This window comes from Trichomonas vaginalis, chromosome IV (genome assembly GCF_026262505.1).
Source record: "Trichomonas vaginalis G3 chromosome IV, whole genome shotgun sequence".
In the NCBI taxonomy this organism is placed as follows: Eukaryota; Parabasalia; order Trichomonadida; family Trichomonadidae; genus Trichomonas; species Trichomonas vaginalis.
The window spans coordinates 21,419,836-21,434,775 of NC_067206.1; the positions used below are offsets into that span (position 1 = coordinate 21,419,836).

General features: G+C 34.1%; 10 protein-coding genes and 1 pseudogene across 11 annotated transcripts, besides 2 other annotated features; 8 read left to right on the top strand and 3 right to left on the bottom strand.

Annotated features, from left to right (window-relative positions):
- Window positions 1-14,220: part of a mobile genetic element that runs on past the window's edge.
- Window positions 47-2,038, top strand: TVAGG3_0140920 (keratin-associated protein family; the record flags this gene model as incomplete). The annotated part of the gene is made up of 1 exon (XM_051224249.1): window positions 47-2,038. A coding segment is annotated over one exon (1,992 nt), but the record flags the coding sequence as incomplete, so codon positions are not given.
- Window positions 2,130-3,166, top strand: TVAGG3_0140930 (integrase core domain containing protein family; the record flags this gene model as incomplete). Its single annotated transcript, XM_051224250.1, has 1 exon — window positions 2,130-3,166. A coding segment is annotated over one exon (1,037 nt), but the record flags the coding sequence as incomplete, so codon positions are not given.
- Window positions 3,718-4,092, bottom strand: TVAGG3_0140940 (uncharacterized protein; the record flags this gene model as incomplete). The annotated part of the gene is made up of 1 exon (XM_051224251.1): window positions 3,718-4,092. The coding sequence occupies one exon, from the start codon at window positions 4,090-4,092 to the stop codon at window positions 3,718-3,720; it is 375 nt and encodes a 124-aa protein (XP_051109237.1).
- TVAGG3_0140950 (KilA, N-terminal/APSES-type HTH, DNA-binding family) lies at window positions 4,200-5,027 on the top strand (the record flags this gene model as incomplete). Its single annotated transcript, XM_051224252.1, has 1 exon — window positions 4,200-5,027. The coding sequence occupies one exon, from the start codon at window positions 4,200-4,202 to the stop codon at window positions 5,025-5,027; it is 828 nt and encodes a 275-aa protein (XP_051109238.1).
- Window positions 5,132-5,605, bottom strand: TVAGG3_0140960 (uncharacterized protein; the record flags this gene model as incomplete). The annotated part of the gene is made up of 1 exon (XM_051224253.1): window positions 5,132-5,605. The coding sequence occupies one exon, from the start codon at window positions 5,603-5,605 to the stop codon at window positions 5,132-5,134; it is 474 nt and encodes a 157-aa protein (XP_051109239.1).
- Window positions 5,698-6,776, top strand: TVAGG3_0140970 (organellar and viral DNA polymerase type B; the record flags this gene model as incomplete). The annotated part of the gene is made up of 1 exon (XM_051224254.1): window positions 5,698-6,776. A coding segment is annotated over one exon (1,079 nt), but the record flags the coding sequence as incomplete, so codon positions are not given.
- Window positions 8,596-9,476, top strand: TVAGG3_0140980 (annotated as a pseudogene). Its single transcript has one exon. A coding segment is annotated over exon 1 (881 nt).
- On the bottom strand, window positions 10,455-10,727 carry TVAGG3_0140990 (uncharacterized protein; the record flags this gene model as incomplete). Its single annotated transcript, XM_051224255.1, has 1 exon — window positions 10,455-10,727. The coding sequence occupies one exon, from the start codon at window positions 10,725-10,727 to the stop codon at window positions 10,455-10,457; it is 273 nt and encodes a 90-aa protein (XP_051109241.1).
- TVAGG3_0141000 (uncharacterized protein) lies at window positions 10,773-11,208 on the top strand (the record flags this gene model as incomplete). Its single annotated transcript, XM_051224256.1, has 1 exon — window positions 10,773-11,208. A coding segment is annotated over one exon (436 nt), but the record flags the coding sequence as incomplete, so codon positions are not given.
- On the top strand, window positions 12,840-13,277 carry TVAGG3_0141010 (repellent protein 1 family; the record flags this gene model as incomplete). The annotated part of the gene is made up of 1 exon (XM_051224257.1): window positions 12,840-13,277. One exon carries the CDS (start codon window positions 12,840-12,842, stop codon window positions 13,275-13,277), a length of 438 nt encoding a protein of 145 aa, XP_051109243.1.
- Window positions 13,326-13,562, top strand: TVAGG3_0141020 (uncharacterized protein; the record flags this gene model as incomplete). Its single annotated transcript, XM_051224258.1, has 1 exon — window positions 13,326-13,562. The coding sequence occupies one exon, from the start codon at window positions 13,326-13,328 to the stop codon at window positions 13,560-13,562; it is 237 nt and encodes a 78-aa protein (XP_051109244.1).
- Window positions 13,563-14,220: a terminal%2Cinverted (terminal inverted repeat of Maverick-1C transposon ID:TVAGG3_0140860).
- Window positions 14,221-14,940: the final 720 nt, after the last annotated feature.

Below are 14,940 nucleotides of genomic sequence, written 5' to 3' on the forward strand. Positions count from 1 at the left end.
AGAGAATAAATTAACAGATTATATATTCGTCATTATTGCAGAATTAATGAAGAGAATAAATGAAAAAGGAATTGGTGATATCATTAATGTCAGCGATGTAATGATGAAAAGAAATTTTGACTCATTATTTACAAAACCGAAAACAGAATATAGTCTTTATGACGTAATTACCGAATTAATGAAAAAGATTAATGATAATAAGAGTTCTGGCGGAAGAGTTGAATTAGAAGTGAATGATGTTAATGAGAAATTAGCCGAAAAAGCAAACAAAAATGAGCTTTTAGCTCTGAGTGATAAAGTCAAGAACCACGTTCATTATATAACTTCAGACGAACAGATTATAACGGACTACCATGGATATTTAACACGAAGTGATGAAGTGAAGACGGAAGACCCCAATGAAAGAAGATATAAATACATTCGTGCTAAAGGTTATGACATACACTGTACTGTACAGTATGACACGGGTAAAGCACCAGAAGCATTTAGTTATAACGATGAAATTTATGCCTCTACTTTCTCTGTTAAAGGTGTATTAGTTGAACCAAGATTTACTTTGAGAGTTAAGTCAAAAATAACGTTTGAAGATGCTATTAAAAGTAAAGCTGACAAAGTTGAACTCGAAGCAATGAACAAAGTTTTGAAATCTCATAAACACAACATCTCCGATATAAATGAACTTCAAGCTACATTAGACAGTAAAGCAGACAAAAACCATACACATAAATCCTTCACTACTGTTAGAGCAGACGACATAATATTGAACTATACCCTTGGTTCAAGTGCACCTTTAGAGAATCCAAGTACAAGCGTAAAAGATACACTAAACTCCTTAAATAGTAAATGTATGAACATTGAAGGTCATGTCAGAAACTTTGAAACACATGAACTACCAGCAATGTTAGATAAGAAAGCAGATAAGAACCATACACATGATTTCTTCACAACTGTTGGTATAGAAAGTATTGAAGGAACGGTTGAAGGAACTGGTGGGGAGGGCGGAGCCCCGCCGCACGGGGATGCATTATATTGGAAACCTCCTAACTTTCCACAAGGTTTAACATCGGAGGAAAACATAACGACGATGAAATACATTAGATGTAGAAATGTTTATGTCATGGAGGATGAAAATAATGTTAAATTCACTGCTCAAGATTTATATGATAAGAAAGCTGACAAAAACCATACACATAAATCCTTCACTACTGTTAGAGCAGACGACATAATATTGAACTATACCCTTGGTTCAAGTGCACCTTTAGAGAATCCAAGTACAAGCGTAAAAGATACACTAAACTCCTTAAATAGTAAATGTATGAACATTGAAGGTCATGCCAGAAACTTTGAAACACATGAACTACCAGCAATGTTAGACAGTAAAGCCGACAAAACTTATGTGGATACAGAACTAACAAAGAAATTTTCGAAACCAGATACAATGACATTTACAACAGAAATTATAAATGGTGAACCAGCAACTCCATTTGAATTTGTTAGAGGTCTTCAACCAGATACTTTTGAATTTTTCTTGGATAATTCTATTGAACTAACATTACATTATAAAAGTGGAACAAATGCAACATTTCATCCGGGAGATACATTCCAAATGGTATTTAATGACATAAGTTCTTTAGAATATGTTTATAGAGTTATGAGCATATATGATTTAATATATCCTATAGGAGCTGTTTATACGTCTATGAATCCAATAAATCCAAACACTTTATTTGGTGGTAGATGGTATGAAATAGTTGACAGTTTTCCATTCTACACTAATACGCAGTCAATGAAGATGGGAGGTTCAAAGAAAATAGGTATTGAAAACCTTCCTTCACATATGCATAGGTTCAGTGGAAGAACATCTGTGGAAGGAAACCATTCACATTCAATAACAAAAAGAGGTTATATAAATCTTGCAGCGGGTTCGAATAGACAGGGAATGAACAGATATGATATCACAACTGACCCCAAAGATGTTAGCACAGGTATTTTCTGTGGAACTGCAGGAAATCATACACATGTTGTAGCTGGTATTACAGACCCAGCAGGTAATGGAAAAGATTATATGCCTCCTTATATAACAATGCACGCTTGGATACGAGTTGGTTAAAATCTTTATTTTTACATAAATGAGCTTGAAAGAAGTATTCGAACAACATCCATGGAGGTCATTTAAGAAGTTCAATGAAGCTGCAAAGAGTTGGGGATTTACTAACAGAGCTGAAGTGAAAAGGTTCTTTGACAAAAATGTTGTACATCAAACAAAAATAAATCCTTACGACTACTTTTTACCAATTTACTCCAACACTCCTGACGCATACCAATTTGACACTCTCGTTCAGAGTAAGAAAGGAGGACATAAACCATTCCTCATCTTCATTAATGTTAACACTCGCAAAGCTTTTGCGTATATAATGAAAAATAAAGGAACTCGTGAAGTGTTAAGAGTTTTACAAAAGTTTGTAGCAGAACATAGCCCAAGTATTTTAACATCAGACCAAGACGGTGCATACCTCAGCAACGAAATCACAGAATTTCTCATTAAGCATAACATAACTCACTACACTACTGAAGACCATAACCATAACATACTCGGTATCATTAACCGCTTCATAAGAACGCTCAGAGATTTAAATCAAGAGCGAGACTTTACCGAAGAAACAATGAAACATTTCATCGAAGTTTACAATTCCTCAACACATTCTACAACAGGACATACACCAAATTCAATGACACAACAACAAGAAGAAAAGTATATACAAAAGAAACGAAGTCAAACACAAAATATCAGAAATTCAACACAATTTACTCTCATTCCTGGAACAAAAGTTCGTGTAGTTCTTGACGACAAACCGTTGACAAAGAAACGTTTAAGGTTAAGTCGAAATTATTATATCGTAGACTCTACGCAAGGTAATGGATATCTTATAAAAGCTGCTGACGACTCCATAGCATTTTACCCTCGTCATAAATTAGTCGAAAGTAGTAATGGCAAACTTGCTGAAACCATTGACGAAGCAAAGCGAGGAGTGGTTATTGAAATACTTGACTACAACATAAACGATGACACTTATAAAGTAAGATATGAAGGAGGCGTTGAAGATGTTATACCATCTAAGAACTTGAGAGAATCTAAACCAACTCATCTGGGACCATTAGAGCGGGAGTACTGGAAAGATAAAAACATGCCAGAAAGAATAAGAAAATTCTTCTAAACTTTTTCGTTGGATGTAAATCAGACATGAATGAGAACAGTCATGATATCATTAATGGTACCATTTATTTTTGTCATAAATTTACACCAAAAATAATGTTTAGGTGAAGAGGTGAGATCTCACCTGTTTTTTCACCTAAATTATATTTTTGTTCAAAGCTTCCACGAGAGAAAAGATTCCTCATTCGCTAAGGATTCCAAAAATGAAAAAATCATTGATTTCGGCTGAGAAAAAACAGCAAAACCCTTCTTCCACGGGAACAAAGAAATAAAGAAGAAATAAAGAAGAAATAAAGTAAATTTTTTATTTATTCCCGTGGAAGATAGAGCACTTTTATGACACTTTTTATTCACGACAAACAAGACAAACAAAGAAAATAAGAAAATACGGCGCTGTCGCGGTTCGAACCACAGACTCTGACCCCTCCATAACACCACCTTAGACCACTGTGCTACGTAGCCTGTCGACATAAGATTTTATAAATTGCATATTTGACGTAAATTTATTTCCATCTAGCTTCCCACCGCATAAGATATTCATACGTGTTTGTAAGACATTCATTAAACTTCTTTTCTATTGCATCTAATCTTGCGTTATTTTTTTCAATAACTTGTCTGTATTCTTCATCATCTCCAGCAGTGTTTGGGTCTTCACGTTTAAAATATTCATTGTTAACCAATTTTTTATCTACAAATTTTATTAGTGTTTGATTCACTTCGTTATGATAACGGTCATATTCTTTCAATACGTAAGTGAAGACAAAATGCGTCGTACCTTCAATCTTAAAGCTTAAAGAACTTTCAACACAGTTTTGAGGGTCTGTCAGTGCGTCAATGAGATAGTATTCGAAGTCAGTCAATAATCTTTTTAAAGTCATTTCATACAGGATAAAATTTAATGTTGTGAAGAAATAGTGTTTATCTCAGAAAAAATAACGCTAATTTTTTTCTAACAAATTTTTTTATTTTGTATGTAAAGACAGTAATGTCAACATTAGAGAACACAACAATTGCTATCGTTCATGAAGCCATAAATGAAGAATACGAGTACATACAGTATAACAAACAGTTACGTCTCATTCGTTCAGTCAAAGATGACATGTACCAAATGCAAAGTATAATGAATGCTCTTCTTTCTACAAAGCAAGCATATCATTGGTTTGAAAACCAACAGACAAAAGAACTTTTAGAAGAATTTCCTCATATGATTGCTTCCCTCGGAAAACCGAGAGAAGAGATTCTGTACGAAAATCGCAAGAATTTGGCTCCTGGTTTGAAAGGTTATTATGTTCATAGACTTTTAGTAAATGCTGTAGCAATGTGGGCTTCACCTCGTTATGCTTGTTATATTTTCATGATGTTAGATGAACTATATAAAGCAGAACGTGGAGAGATGGAAAAGAAACTTCATGCAAAAGATGAAGTCATTGAATCCAAAGACAAAAGCATACAGAAAAGAATACCGCGTTCAGTACCAAAAGGAAAGGAAAAGAGCTATAAGTATATGATTTACACTGAAGAGATGGAAAATGAAGAAGATAAAGATATGGTTATGTTGCATTTAGTCAGAAGAAACAACAAGAGCTTTTATGACTTAGCTAAGATATATAAATCTGACAGAAACTGGTTCTATCGTGAAAACTTACCGATTTCAATGACACCGAATGAGCAAATAAAAGAAATTGTCAAAAATACTCTTCCTCAAACACACTATGACATCAAAGGTTGCACAATACTTACCTTCAAAGAAGACTTACCATTACTGAAGGAAAAAATAACAGAATATTTCGATAACTTCAAAGAGGAAGAATGAAGTCACGACAACATTAACGAAGAAGTCACGACAACATTAACGAAGAGAGAATGAGGTGAAAAAACAGGTGAAATCTCACCTCTTCACCAAAAATATATTTTTGCTTAAATAACTTCAGGGTCTATTTCTTCAACCATTTCACTTCCTTCGTCAATGTCAATAGAAGCTTCTTCAACCTTTGGTAAGAATTTCTGTATAACATCTTTGTTCGTTATTGTCTTCAGAGATGAAGGATAATATTTCACATTTGTTTCACCCTTCTTATATTCTTTCTGTTCGGAAAGATTCATAGCAATACTGAAGAAGTCAACGTTGGAGTTCTTTATGACAGTATAATGAGTATCTTTGACATTCACGAAGAAACCCTTTTGTTTCAAAACTACTGCTAACTCTTGTGAAGTATAACGTTTGCGGTCAATGACAATAGCTAATGGTCTGACATACTGACCGAACTTAGATTCTTTCACAAACTTCTTGTTAAAGATAACATTAACATTTGAAGCACCATTGAACTCATTCTTGATGGCAGTAGCGAGAGCATTGTATGAAAAGAACTTGCAATCTTGCATGTGTTTCATTAAAATAAAAATATTAAATTATTTTGAAAAATAACTTAAAAAAATCTAAGCTAATTTTTTCGAAAAAATATTTTTTTTATTTCCTACTAAAGATGTATCGGAAGTTGTCTAAGTTAGAACACTCGGAAATAAAACAACTTCTTACAGAAGCTAATATAGATGTTGCAAAGCATTACGCAACAAACAAAAAAGCACTCGCTGACTTCATTAAAGACTACAATGGTGCAATAACTTATGATAGAATTCATGAGTTCATAAAGCCGCAACGCGGCGAGGACGAAGTCCATGCAAGAGCATTTCCTTTAAATGACATTGCTATTGACTTATATCATAGACGTTCAGTACCTCATGAAGTAAGGCGTGAGATGTTTGACATAACAAATGCAAACGTTGGTGAAACAAGAAGAAGAGACGACACACTGAAACAACAGAGAAGAGAGATGTTTAAAAGTGCTATAGAACAAGTTCGTAAAGCTAACGATGTCATTCGTTCCATTGACGACAAACCAAAAGAAGGTGAGAGATGGTTAAAGAAAGATGAAGAGAATAGGAAGAGAAATGTGAAGTCAGGCAATAGACTCATTGACTTTAACATCGAAGCTTTAGATGAACCAAACAGAGAATATTTACACAAACATTTCGGTAAGGTTTTCATGAGACTCTTAGAGAAAATTAAAATAAACTCACAACAGAGATGGATGGTATGTTATAAACTTGGTGGAAAGTATGAATGTTCTACGTTAAACCTCAATAATATTGGAACATTACTACATCAGCTCTTGAAGGAGAACTTTATATCAGAGATAGAAGCAAATGCTGCAGGTATTGTTGAAATGCACTATGACTTCTTCTTGACAAACATAAAGAATCTTACTGAAATAAAGATGTATGATTTAACAGAATATGAAGGCTTAACGATGTCAGATGTAAAGAAAGGCAAACCAAAAAAGAGACCATATAGAGATGAAAGCACACTGACAAATGACCAGAAAGCCATTTTGGAAGCTCTTAAGCAAACAGGAAACCCAGCACTTATAGAAAGCTTTTGGAAAGATAATAGTGAAAAGAAGTTTTATAAGAAGAGAAGCGGTCAGTTCTGGAAGTATCTTTGCACATTACCTATAAATCTTGAACGCTACCAAATCTTCAATGAACTGAACAAAAGAACTGCAACACTTATGACAGAAGATAACTGCTTCGTTTATGCTTGCATTCAGGCTGGAGTAAATGAAGAAACTATTGACCACATGAGAGAAGTCATTTGTGTTAGAGACTTTCCTCAAAGTAAAGTACAAGAAATTTCTGACGCAACAGGTATAGCATTTAATGTTACCATTGGTTATTTCAATGACTCAAGACATAATGAAATAAAGAGATATATACCAAAAGAATGCGAAACTGTTAGAACTATTGACTTACTTCTTGTTGAAGACCACTACATGCTAAATGAAAGACTTCCAATGACAACATACTTCATTCGAAACTATAAAGAAATTCTCAAGCTTGTGGTGGAATGAACATTGAGAAACAGATGAAGATTTATACAAAGAGAGAAGATAAATATGTAGTTCGTTATGATAGAACAACACCGTTATGGGATGTTATTGAAAACATTGTGGGAGTGCAAATATTTCGAACCTATTTCTTATGGAGAACTTTTCACATATACTACTGACTTATATAAACAGAACCTTGCACCATTTAAAGATTTGACATATGCTCCAAAGTATTGTGTACAACTGAAGAAGAAAGCAGAGTCAAAAGAAGTAAATAAAGCTAAATGTAAATTCATACCTGAGCACGTTTTCTTTGCTGACTTTGAGTGTAGTACGGATGGCTTTCATAAAGCTTTTAACATCTGTTATGACAGTGAAGATGGTTCAGTTAGTGAAAGCATTTGGGGTCAAAACTGTGCAACAGAATTTTTGGAAAGACTTCCTGACAAGAGTTTAATATATTTTCACAACCTCAGTTATGATATAAACTTCATCTTAAGACACATGACAGAAGTGAAAGGAACTCCCATCATTAAAGGTTCACGAACAATGCAAATAACTGGCTTATATAAAGGACGGGCAATTATTATAAAAGACTCTTACAGTGTTATAAATAAGAAGCTTAAACTATTTCCTGCTATGTTTAACTTACAAACAGGACCGAAAGAAGTATTTCCATACAACTACTACAGCAGTGTTTTGTTAGCAAATGACAACAGAACTGGTGTCATTTCTGAAGCATGTAAGTTTATCCGGGATGCAGATACATTTATGAAAAACATAGATTCCATCAAAGGTTGCAGAATAGATGAGAACCACTTCGACTTAGAAAAATATAGCACATTTTATTGCAAACAAGATGTAAGAATTTTAAGAGAAGGTTTTGTAAAGTTCCGCAATGACATATTGAAAGAGTTTGATTTAAACGTTTATGACTACGTTAGTATTTGTTCTATTGCTAACAAATTGTTTGAGAACAGAGTATACTTCCCGAATGGAAATCTTTATGACCTCTCAAATAAACCAAGAGAATTTATTTCGAGATGCATTCAAGGTGGAAGATGTATGTTGTCAGATAACATGAAACAAAAGAGCAAAAAGAAACTCATTGCTGACTTCGACGCTGTTTCATTATATCCATCAGCTATAGCAAGACTTTATACTTTAGAAGGAATTCCAAAAGTATTGAAGGATGAGATGTTAAGCACAGAGTATCTCATGAGACATTTATTCGATGACGACCAAAAGGAACCCATTGGTGAAAAGTTTATGTCTGGCTTCTTTGTTCTCATTAAGATAACAGAGATTGGTATACCCAGACACTTTCCTTTAATAGTTTGTGACCCTGAACTAAATCCAGAACTTAACGTTCCCAGAAGTTCAAACACTTGCTGTTTAATGTATGTTGACCATATAACATTACAAGACCTCATAAAATATCAAGGTGTCAAATGTGAAGTGTTGCAAGGATACTATTACGATGGAAACAGAGATATGAGAATAAGAGATGAAGTAAAGAAGTTGTTTGAGTTAAGGTTAAAGTATAAGAAAGAAGGAAATCCTTTGCAAGAAATATAAAGCTCATTCTGAACAGCATTTATGGCAAAACTATTCTATCTCCTATTGAGTCAAAAATAACCATAGTAAATGACAAAGATGCTATAAGATATGCTATAAGAAATTACAACCATATAGTGAAGTTCGAAGGTTTGGATGGTTCAGATAAAACTATTTTCAAGCTAACGAAAAGCATTTGCAGACACTTTAACTTCTGTCCACTTGGTGTTAATATTCTGTCTATGTCGAAGAGAATAATGAATGAAGTGTTTTGCACGATTGAAGACTTAGGATTAAAAGCATTTTATCAGGATACAGATTCGATGCACATTTACAATGAAGACATACCACGTTTAGCTCATGAATTTAAGAAGAGATACGGTAGAGAACTTATTGGTAAAACATTAGGTCAATTTCATTCTGACTTCGCAGAAATAACACCTGGAAAACAAAGTTTAGCATACAAGTCAATATTTTGTGGAAAGAAGACCTACATAGACTTACTCACTAACGATTTAAATGAAGTTGCATTTCACTGCAGAATGAAAGGCGTGAAGCAAGATGTTATTGCTTTAACCGCTAATGAAATGTTTCCTGACTCTGTTCAGTGTTTCTATGATGAAGATAAAGGTTTAATGGTTCCGCAAGGAAAATTTGACAAAGACTCTGAGTTCAGTGTTATGAAGTTATATAAAGCACTTTATGACGGTCAAGAGATTGGATTCGACTTATGTAAGTCTTCTAGTCCTTGCTTTGCTGAAAAGTTTAACTTCTCAATAACGACTAAAACAAGCTTTATTCGTAAGTTGAAGTTCTGAGGTCATTTATTTTTGTCAGCAATGAGGTCATGAATGAGGTCATTTATTTTTGTCAGAAATGAGGTCATTCGTGATAAAAATAAAGCTAGCGTAGATTTTACAATACTGCGATGGTAGAGTTTAAGAGTTGTGCTTCAATGTAGAGACAGTCCTTATGGTCTGGAGGTAAGAACACTGGGCAGTTATGGTCATGAGTGGAGAACATGTCTATCCAAAACTCACGATTGAAGCCAGTTAATTTATAGTATTTAGGGTTAGGAAGTGGTGAAGTTCTTGTATGACCAATGAACTCATTTTCAACTCCCTTACTTAAGTTTGAATATAATATAGCTTGCTTTCTATCCCAAATGCCTGGAAATCTAATTTCGGAAAATTCATTTTTCCTCGGAAGCATTGCATCATAATTGAAAACATTCTTGAAATCATCACTTGGTTCAGAGATTTGAAATCTTATACGTAATGGATTTTTTTTTCTTTAGCTACTTCATTGAATGGTGAGAATACAATGAATTGACAGTCATGTGTTCCATCTTCATTTGTTACAAACTCGTAATGAAAGTCTATAAGTTGTGGCTGACTACCTTCTTCTTTCAGTTGTGCAAGAAACTCACGTAAAGGCTGTAAAGTTTGTACTTCAATATTGAACTTTTTCTCGAACATCTCATTAAATGAAATCATACATTGCAACAATGTTGTATCGTCTTTAAAGTATTTGTATATGTGAATGTTTTGGGCGCTTAAAGACTGTTCGTCATTTTCTATCTCGACTTGAAGTATAAAGTCAACCTTTCTGAAAGCACGTGTTATATACATAGATGTTATGCCAATGTACTTCTCTTCATTTATGTTCACAATCCAGTCTGTTGGAAACTTAAACGTTAATCTGTTCCCCTTTATTTTGACGTCAGGGTTTTCACTACTGAACGCAACAGATAAAGGTATTTGTCTATACATTTAGTTTGGATAAAAATAAACCATTTACTCTTTCTTTGCTTCAGCTTCCTTTGCTTTTTGTTCTTCCTTTGCTTTTGCTTCTTCTCTAGCTTTTTTCGCCAGTAGTCTTGGGTTCTTTTGTCTTCCAGCAGCTAATGCAGCAAGTTGTTTTTCACTAAGTTTTCTCTTTGGTCTCTCTGGCTTTTGTTCTGGTTTTTGTTCCTTCAGTTCGGATAAAATTTGTTCACGAATTTCTTTCTTCAATGCTTCAACATCTATGACCCCTTGGGTCTTGTCCGTAGGGCTTGTCTGAGTCATTTGACTGTAGATAAAAAACTAAATTAAAACTTTAACCGATGTAAAATGAGCTTGTCAAAATCAGAACGAGAGTCTATTATATTAAATGACGCCAGAGGAATACAGCATCCTTTCTATTATGTAAGTCAGAGTAAAGATGGTAAAATATATGTAAGAAAAAGAAAGGTTCCATTAGCGAATGCAGAGAGCGACAACATTAAGGTGCATGGCAAGGGCGAAGCCCACGAAGCCCATATAAAACCTTCTATTCAAACTGAAAAGTCAATAGAACAAGAAGAAAAGAAGCCAGATGTTCTTTCAATAACGAACCAAGAGCTTATTGCAAAGTTCGTGAATTTCATTGAAAAGCAAACCGAGTCAAAGAACCCTGACCCACCAGTGAAAGAAGTTGAGACAAAAGAGAATGTACAGTTCATTGAAAAATGTCAAGAAACAACTTCCACCACGAATGCCAAGAAGAAGAGTGAGAATAATGAAGTAAATAGATATTTTTATCTGAAGTAAATACATGCAGAACGAACAGTTAAACGAATTTACTCCAGCAGAGCATATTCATCAGATTCGCTCATATTTCGATATCATAGACAATGCAGTTCAAATTGGTGACACTAATAGAAAATATTCTGACGCAAAGATTCCATCACAACCTGGAACTGCTAAAGATAACACATGGGTAACATTCAATCTCTCACCTCCTGGTGAAAATATGTTGGACCTTTACAATACATTCATTACGTATAAAATGGAAGGTCAATTTATTGTAGATAAAGAAATTGGTTCAGGTTCCAATAAAACAAACCCACCAGGATTTTGGATTGGTTTCGATGACGCTTTCTATGCAGTTGCTGGATATCAAATCCTTGCAAATGGTCGTATCGTATATTCTCAAGACAACGCAAGAGAAGAAGCATATATAACTTCAAAACCCACAAACTACCGAACAAATAAGAAAGTAGATGTTTTCTCAAAGACTCGACATGAAGATGTATGGAGTCATTCGGGAACATGCAGAACAGGACAAATTGTTAGTGGTCCAATTACAGCAGGAAAATCATTTGATTTTAAGCTTCGTTTAAGAATTCCTGTTAGAAGATTCCTTCCATTAGAACCTATTCGATTTATTCCAGCTTTTGCAGGAAACATTCAGCTTAAAGTAAAGTTCAGTAGCGACGCCTTACAATGCACATCTATATCTGTAAATGATATCATTGCTTTCAATCCAACTCTTAAAGTTGCATTTGCTTCAGATTCAAATCCACCGACAATAAATTTGTTCCATGGAATGAACCATTCACTATGATAACGAGTGCAGTAGAAGCTAGTGGAACAGTTACTATTACAACTGTAACCCAGCAACTATTTCGAACAAAGATGGATTTTAATGAATGTTTCATTCATCCAAAGTCATTCTCTTTAGACCCTAACATTTATACAGAACTTGTAGAACATTATACAAACGAGGCTTTATGTTTTCCTGTTAAAGTTATGGATTGGATTCCTATGGACGGTTCATTCTCAAAGAATACAGATAGTTCAAGTGCAACATTTACAGCAGCTTATACGCCTATTAATGTTAAAAGTATTTGGGCACTATTTAGAAAGAAAGACAACTATTATGTTAATTTTGAGAACCCTAAGTTTAAATATCTTCAGCTTTCCATGGGAGCTTATGGAAATATGCCTGCAGAACCTGAAAAAATCATATGGACCTGTATTTTATGAAATGGTTGCGAACGCTTGCAATACAAACAATGATATGATTGGATTTAATGAAGATGTTATGAGGTCATTGGTGGATGATGGTAGTGTGGAACATAAATGGGATAGCTATGACAACACACATTTCTTATGTGGTTTTCCAACAGAAGTGGACTTTTGCTTCCAGCAAGGTCAAACATCTACTGCTCCAATAACATACAAATTGTCTGTTAAAGGACCTATTGAACTAGCAACAGAAAATGTACCAAAGCCACTTATTGGATTTATGAGGGATTGTTGCTTTGCCATTCAGGTGCGTGCTAATGGCATCCCATAATAAGATTAGATGACTATAACTTAGCTACGGACGACAGTGAGGAATAAAGGATGAACGTTTATTTTTAAAGCTTATAAATGAGTTCTTCATCAAGCTCTCGTGAACCTTCACCATCTGTGAAACAAACTTTACCAAACGATTATGGAGCACCTATTGAATATTTCTTACGAGCTGCACAATGGCAAAGAGCAGTCTCACCAAGGTTAGGTGTTCCACCAGCTCCTGTCAAAAATAGCATTTGGTCAAGTCCTTATATAAGATATGGTCTCCCACTAGGTTTGCTAGCTACAGCAGGAGCAGTAATGATGTTGAAAAGAAACAAAGCAAATGTTATAAATAATACTGAAGTAGCTGAATTTGAACAAACTCCGACACCATCGCCAAAACCTTCAATGACTCCTGAACCTATGGAAGTACAAACTCCTGTTCAAAAGTCAACTCCTAAACCGACTCCAACATTTAAACCAGAACCTACTCCTCAAATAAATCGTAAAACTCCTGCGTTTCCTTACTGAAAAAATAACGTTATTTTTATTTAATATTAAAATTTTTATTTGATTGAAATGACGACTAAAGTCACTGAAGCAATGAAACAAAAGTTTTTGGTAGAATACATTAAATCAGGAGCGGTTCCAGAAGGTTTTTACGTTCATACTATGAAGGATGGTAGAGTTCAGTTTAGAAAGATAAAGCAACCATTAGATAAAGAAGGTATATTAAGGAAGATTAAACTTCATGAGGACAACATTGCTGAACTTAAGAAGAAGTTAGAAGAGTTGGAGAAAGGAAGAGAGTTATAAAGTAATGAATTCAACGGGTGAAAAAAGAGGTGAAAAAACAGGTGAGATTTCACCACTTCACCTAAATTTATTTTTGTGCTATGTTTTCATACGTGTGCGGGTGGTGATATCATTAATTTTTAAGTTTATTTTTATATAATTTTTTTATTTTTATTTTGGATGTAAATGACAGAACAAAAGCAACTCATTCGAATTCCACAGTATAACAAACATACATTTAAACATTTATTCTTCCTTCCTGAGCATAACATGTTCTTTCAAATACATCCGAGACCAGTTGACTTTTCATTGACTGTGTATAAAGATAGAAATAGTTATATCATTAAACCATACGATGACGAAGGTAAGTTATGTAAATTGTACGTTAAGAAGTTAGAGAAAGTTTATGGCTTCAAGTATGACTACAATAGGGTTAACACTGATGATGAAGATATTGAGGAAAATTTATGAGAACATTAGTGAAGTCGTTAGTGAGAACGATAGTGAGAACGTTTATTTTTACATTAGTGAGTTCGTTAGTGAAGTGAAGTGGATGGCGGTTTTGTAAATATTTAAGGTTAAGTTAGTGTTGTCGTTTGTGTTGTAAAATATACGTTAACGGTTTCGTAAAGTGTCAAAACCGTTAAGTGGTGTACGGAGGCGCGCAGTGCCACAGTACACGACTTAACCATACTAACTATAAATTGATAAGGGAAAAAGGATTTAACACGTGATTTATTGTTTCCGAAATCTTGAGTGAATTGATCTAATGTCCCACCCGCTATATAATTTCTGATGTCAATAAATCTCAATTCATATGGAACGTTTGTTTTCTTTACAATGATTTGCTTAAATTGTGAAGATGAACCCAGCATTGATTTTATTTTCCATTTTGCAGTGTTTAAATCATGAAGAATTAAATTTAAATCAAACTTTCCCGAATTAAAACCTATGATATTCACTTTATTGAATTCCTCATCTAGAAGTTCTTTAAATGCTTTCTTCTGTTTTTCATTTAATGTATGGGACAAAGTTCCCACCGTTTGCGACTTCAATAATTCTTCATATTGTTCAATATTTGATTTAGCAACTAATGAACAGGTTGAAAATAAAAACTCAATCCAATCAGAAATAAAAGAATCACTCGAAGTTAAGCAAAAATTCCTCGTATATGTTTTATCGTTTAATTTAACCGTTGATGATACCATGAATGGTTTTAAGTAAGCGTTCAAAGTTGCACACTCAGAAAGTTGTAATTCTTCTTTAGTCTCTAATGTTTCAAAGTCAAAAGTAATATAATATCTTGTCGGTTGATAATATTCCTGCAAATTGTGAGCTAATAACCACTGATATATCTTCTGTTTCGTAATATGTGGTGCATATGGTTGCTGTGTCTTTT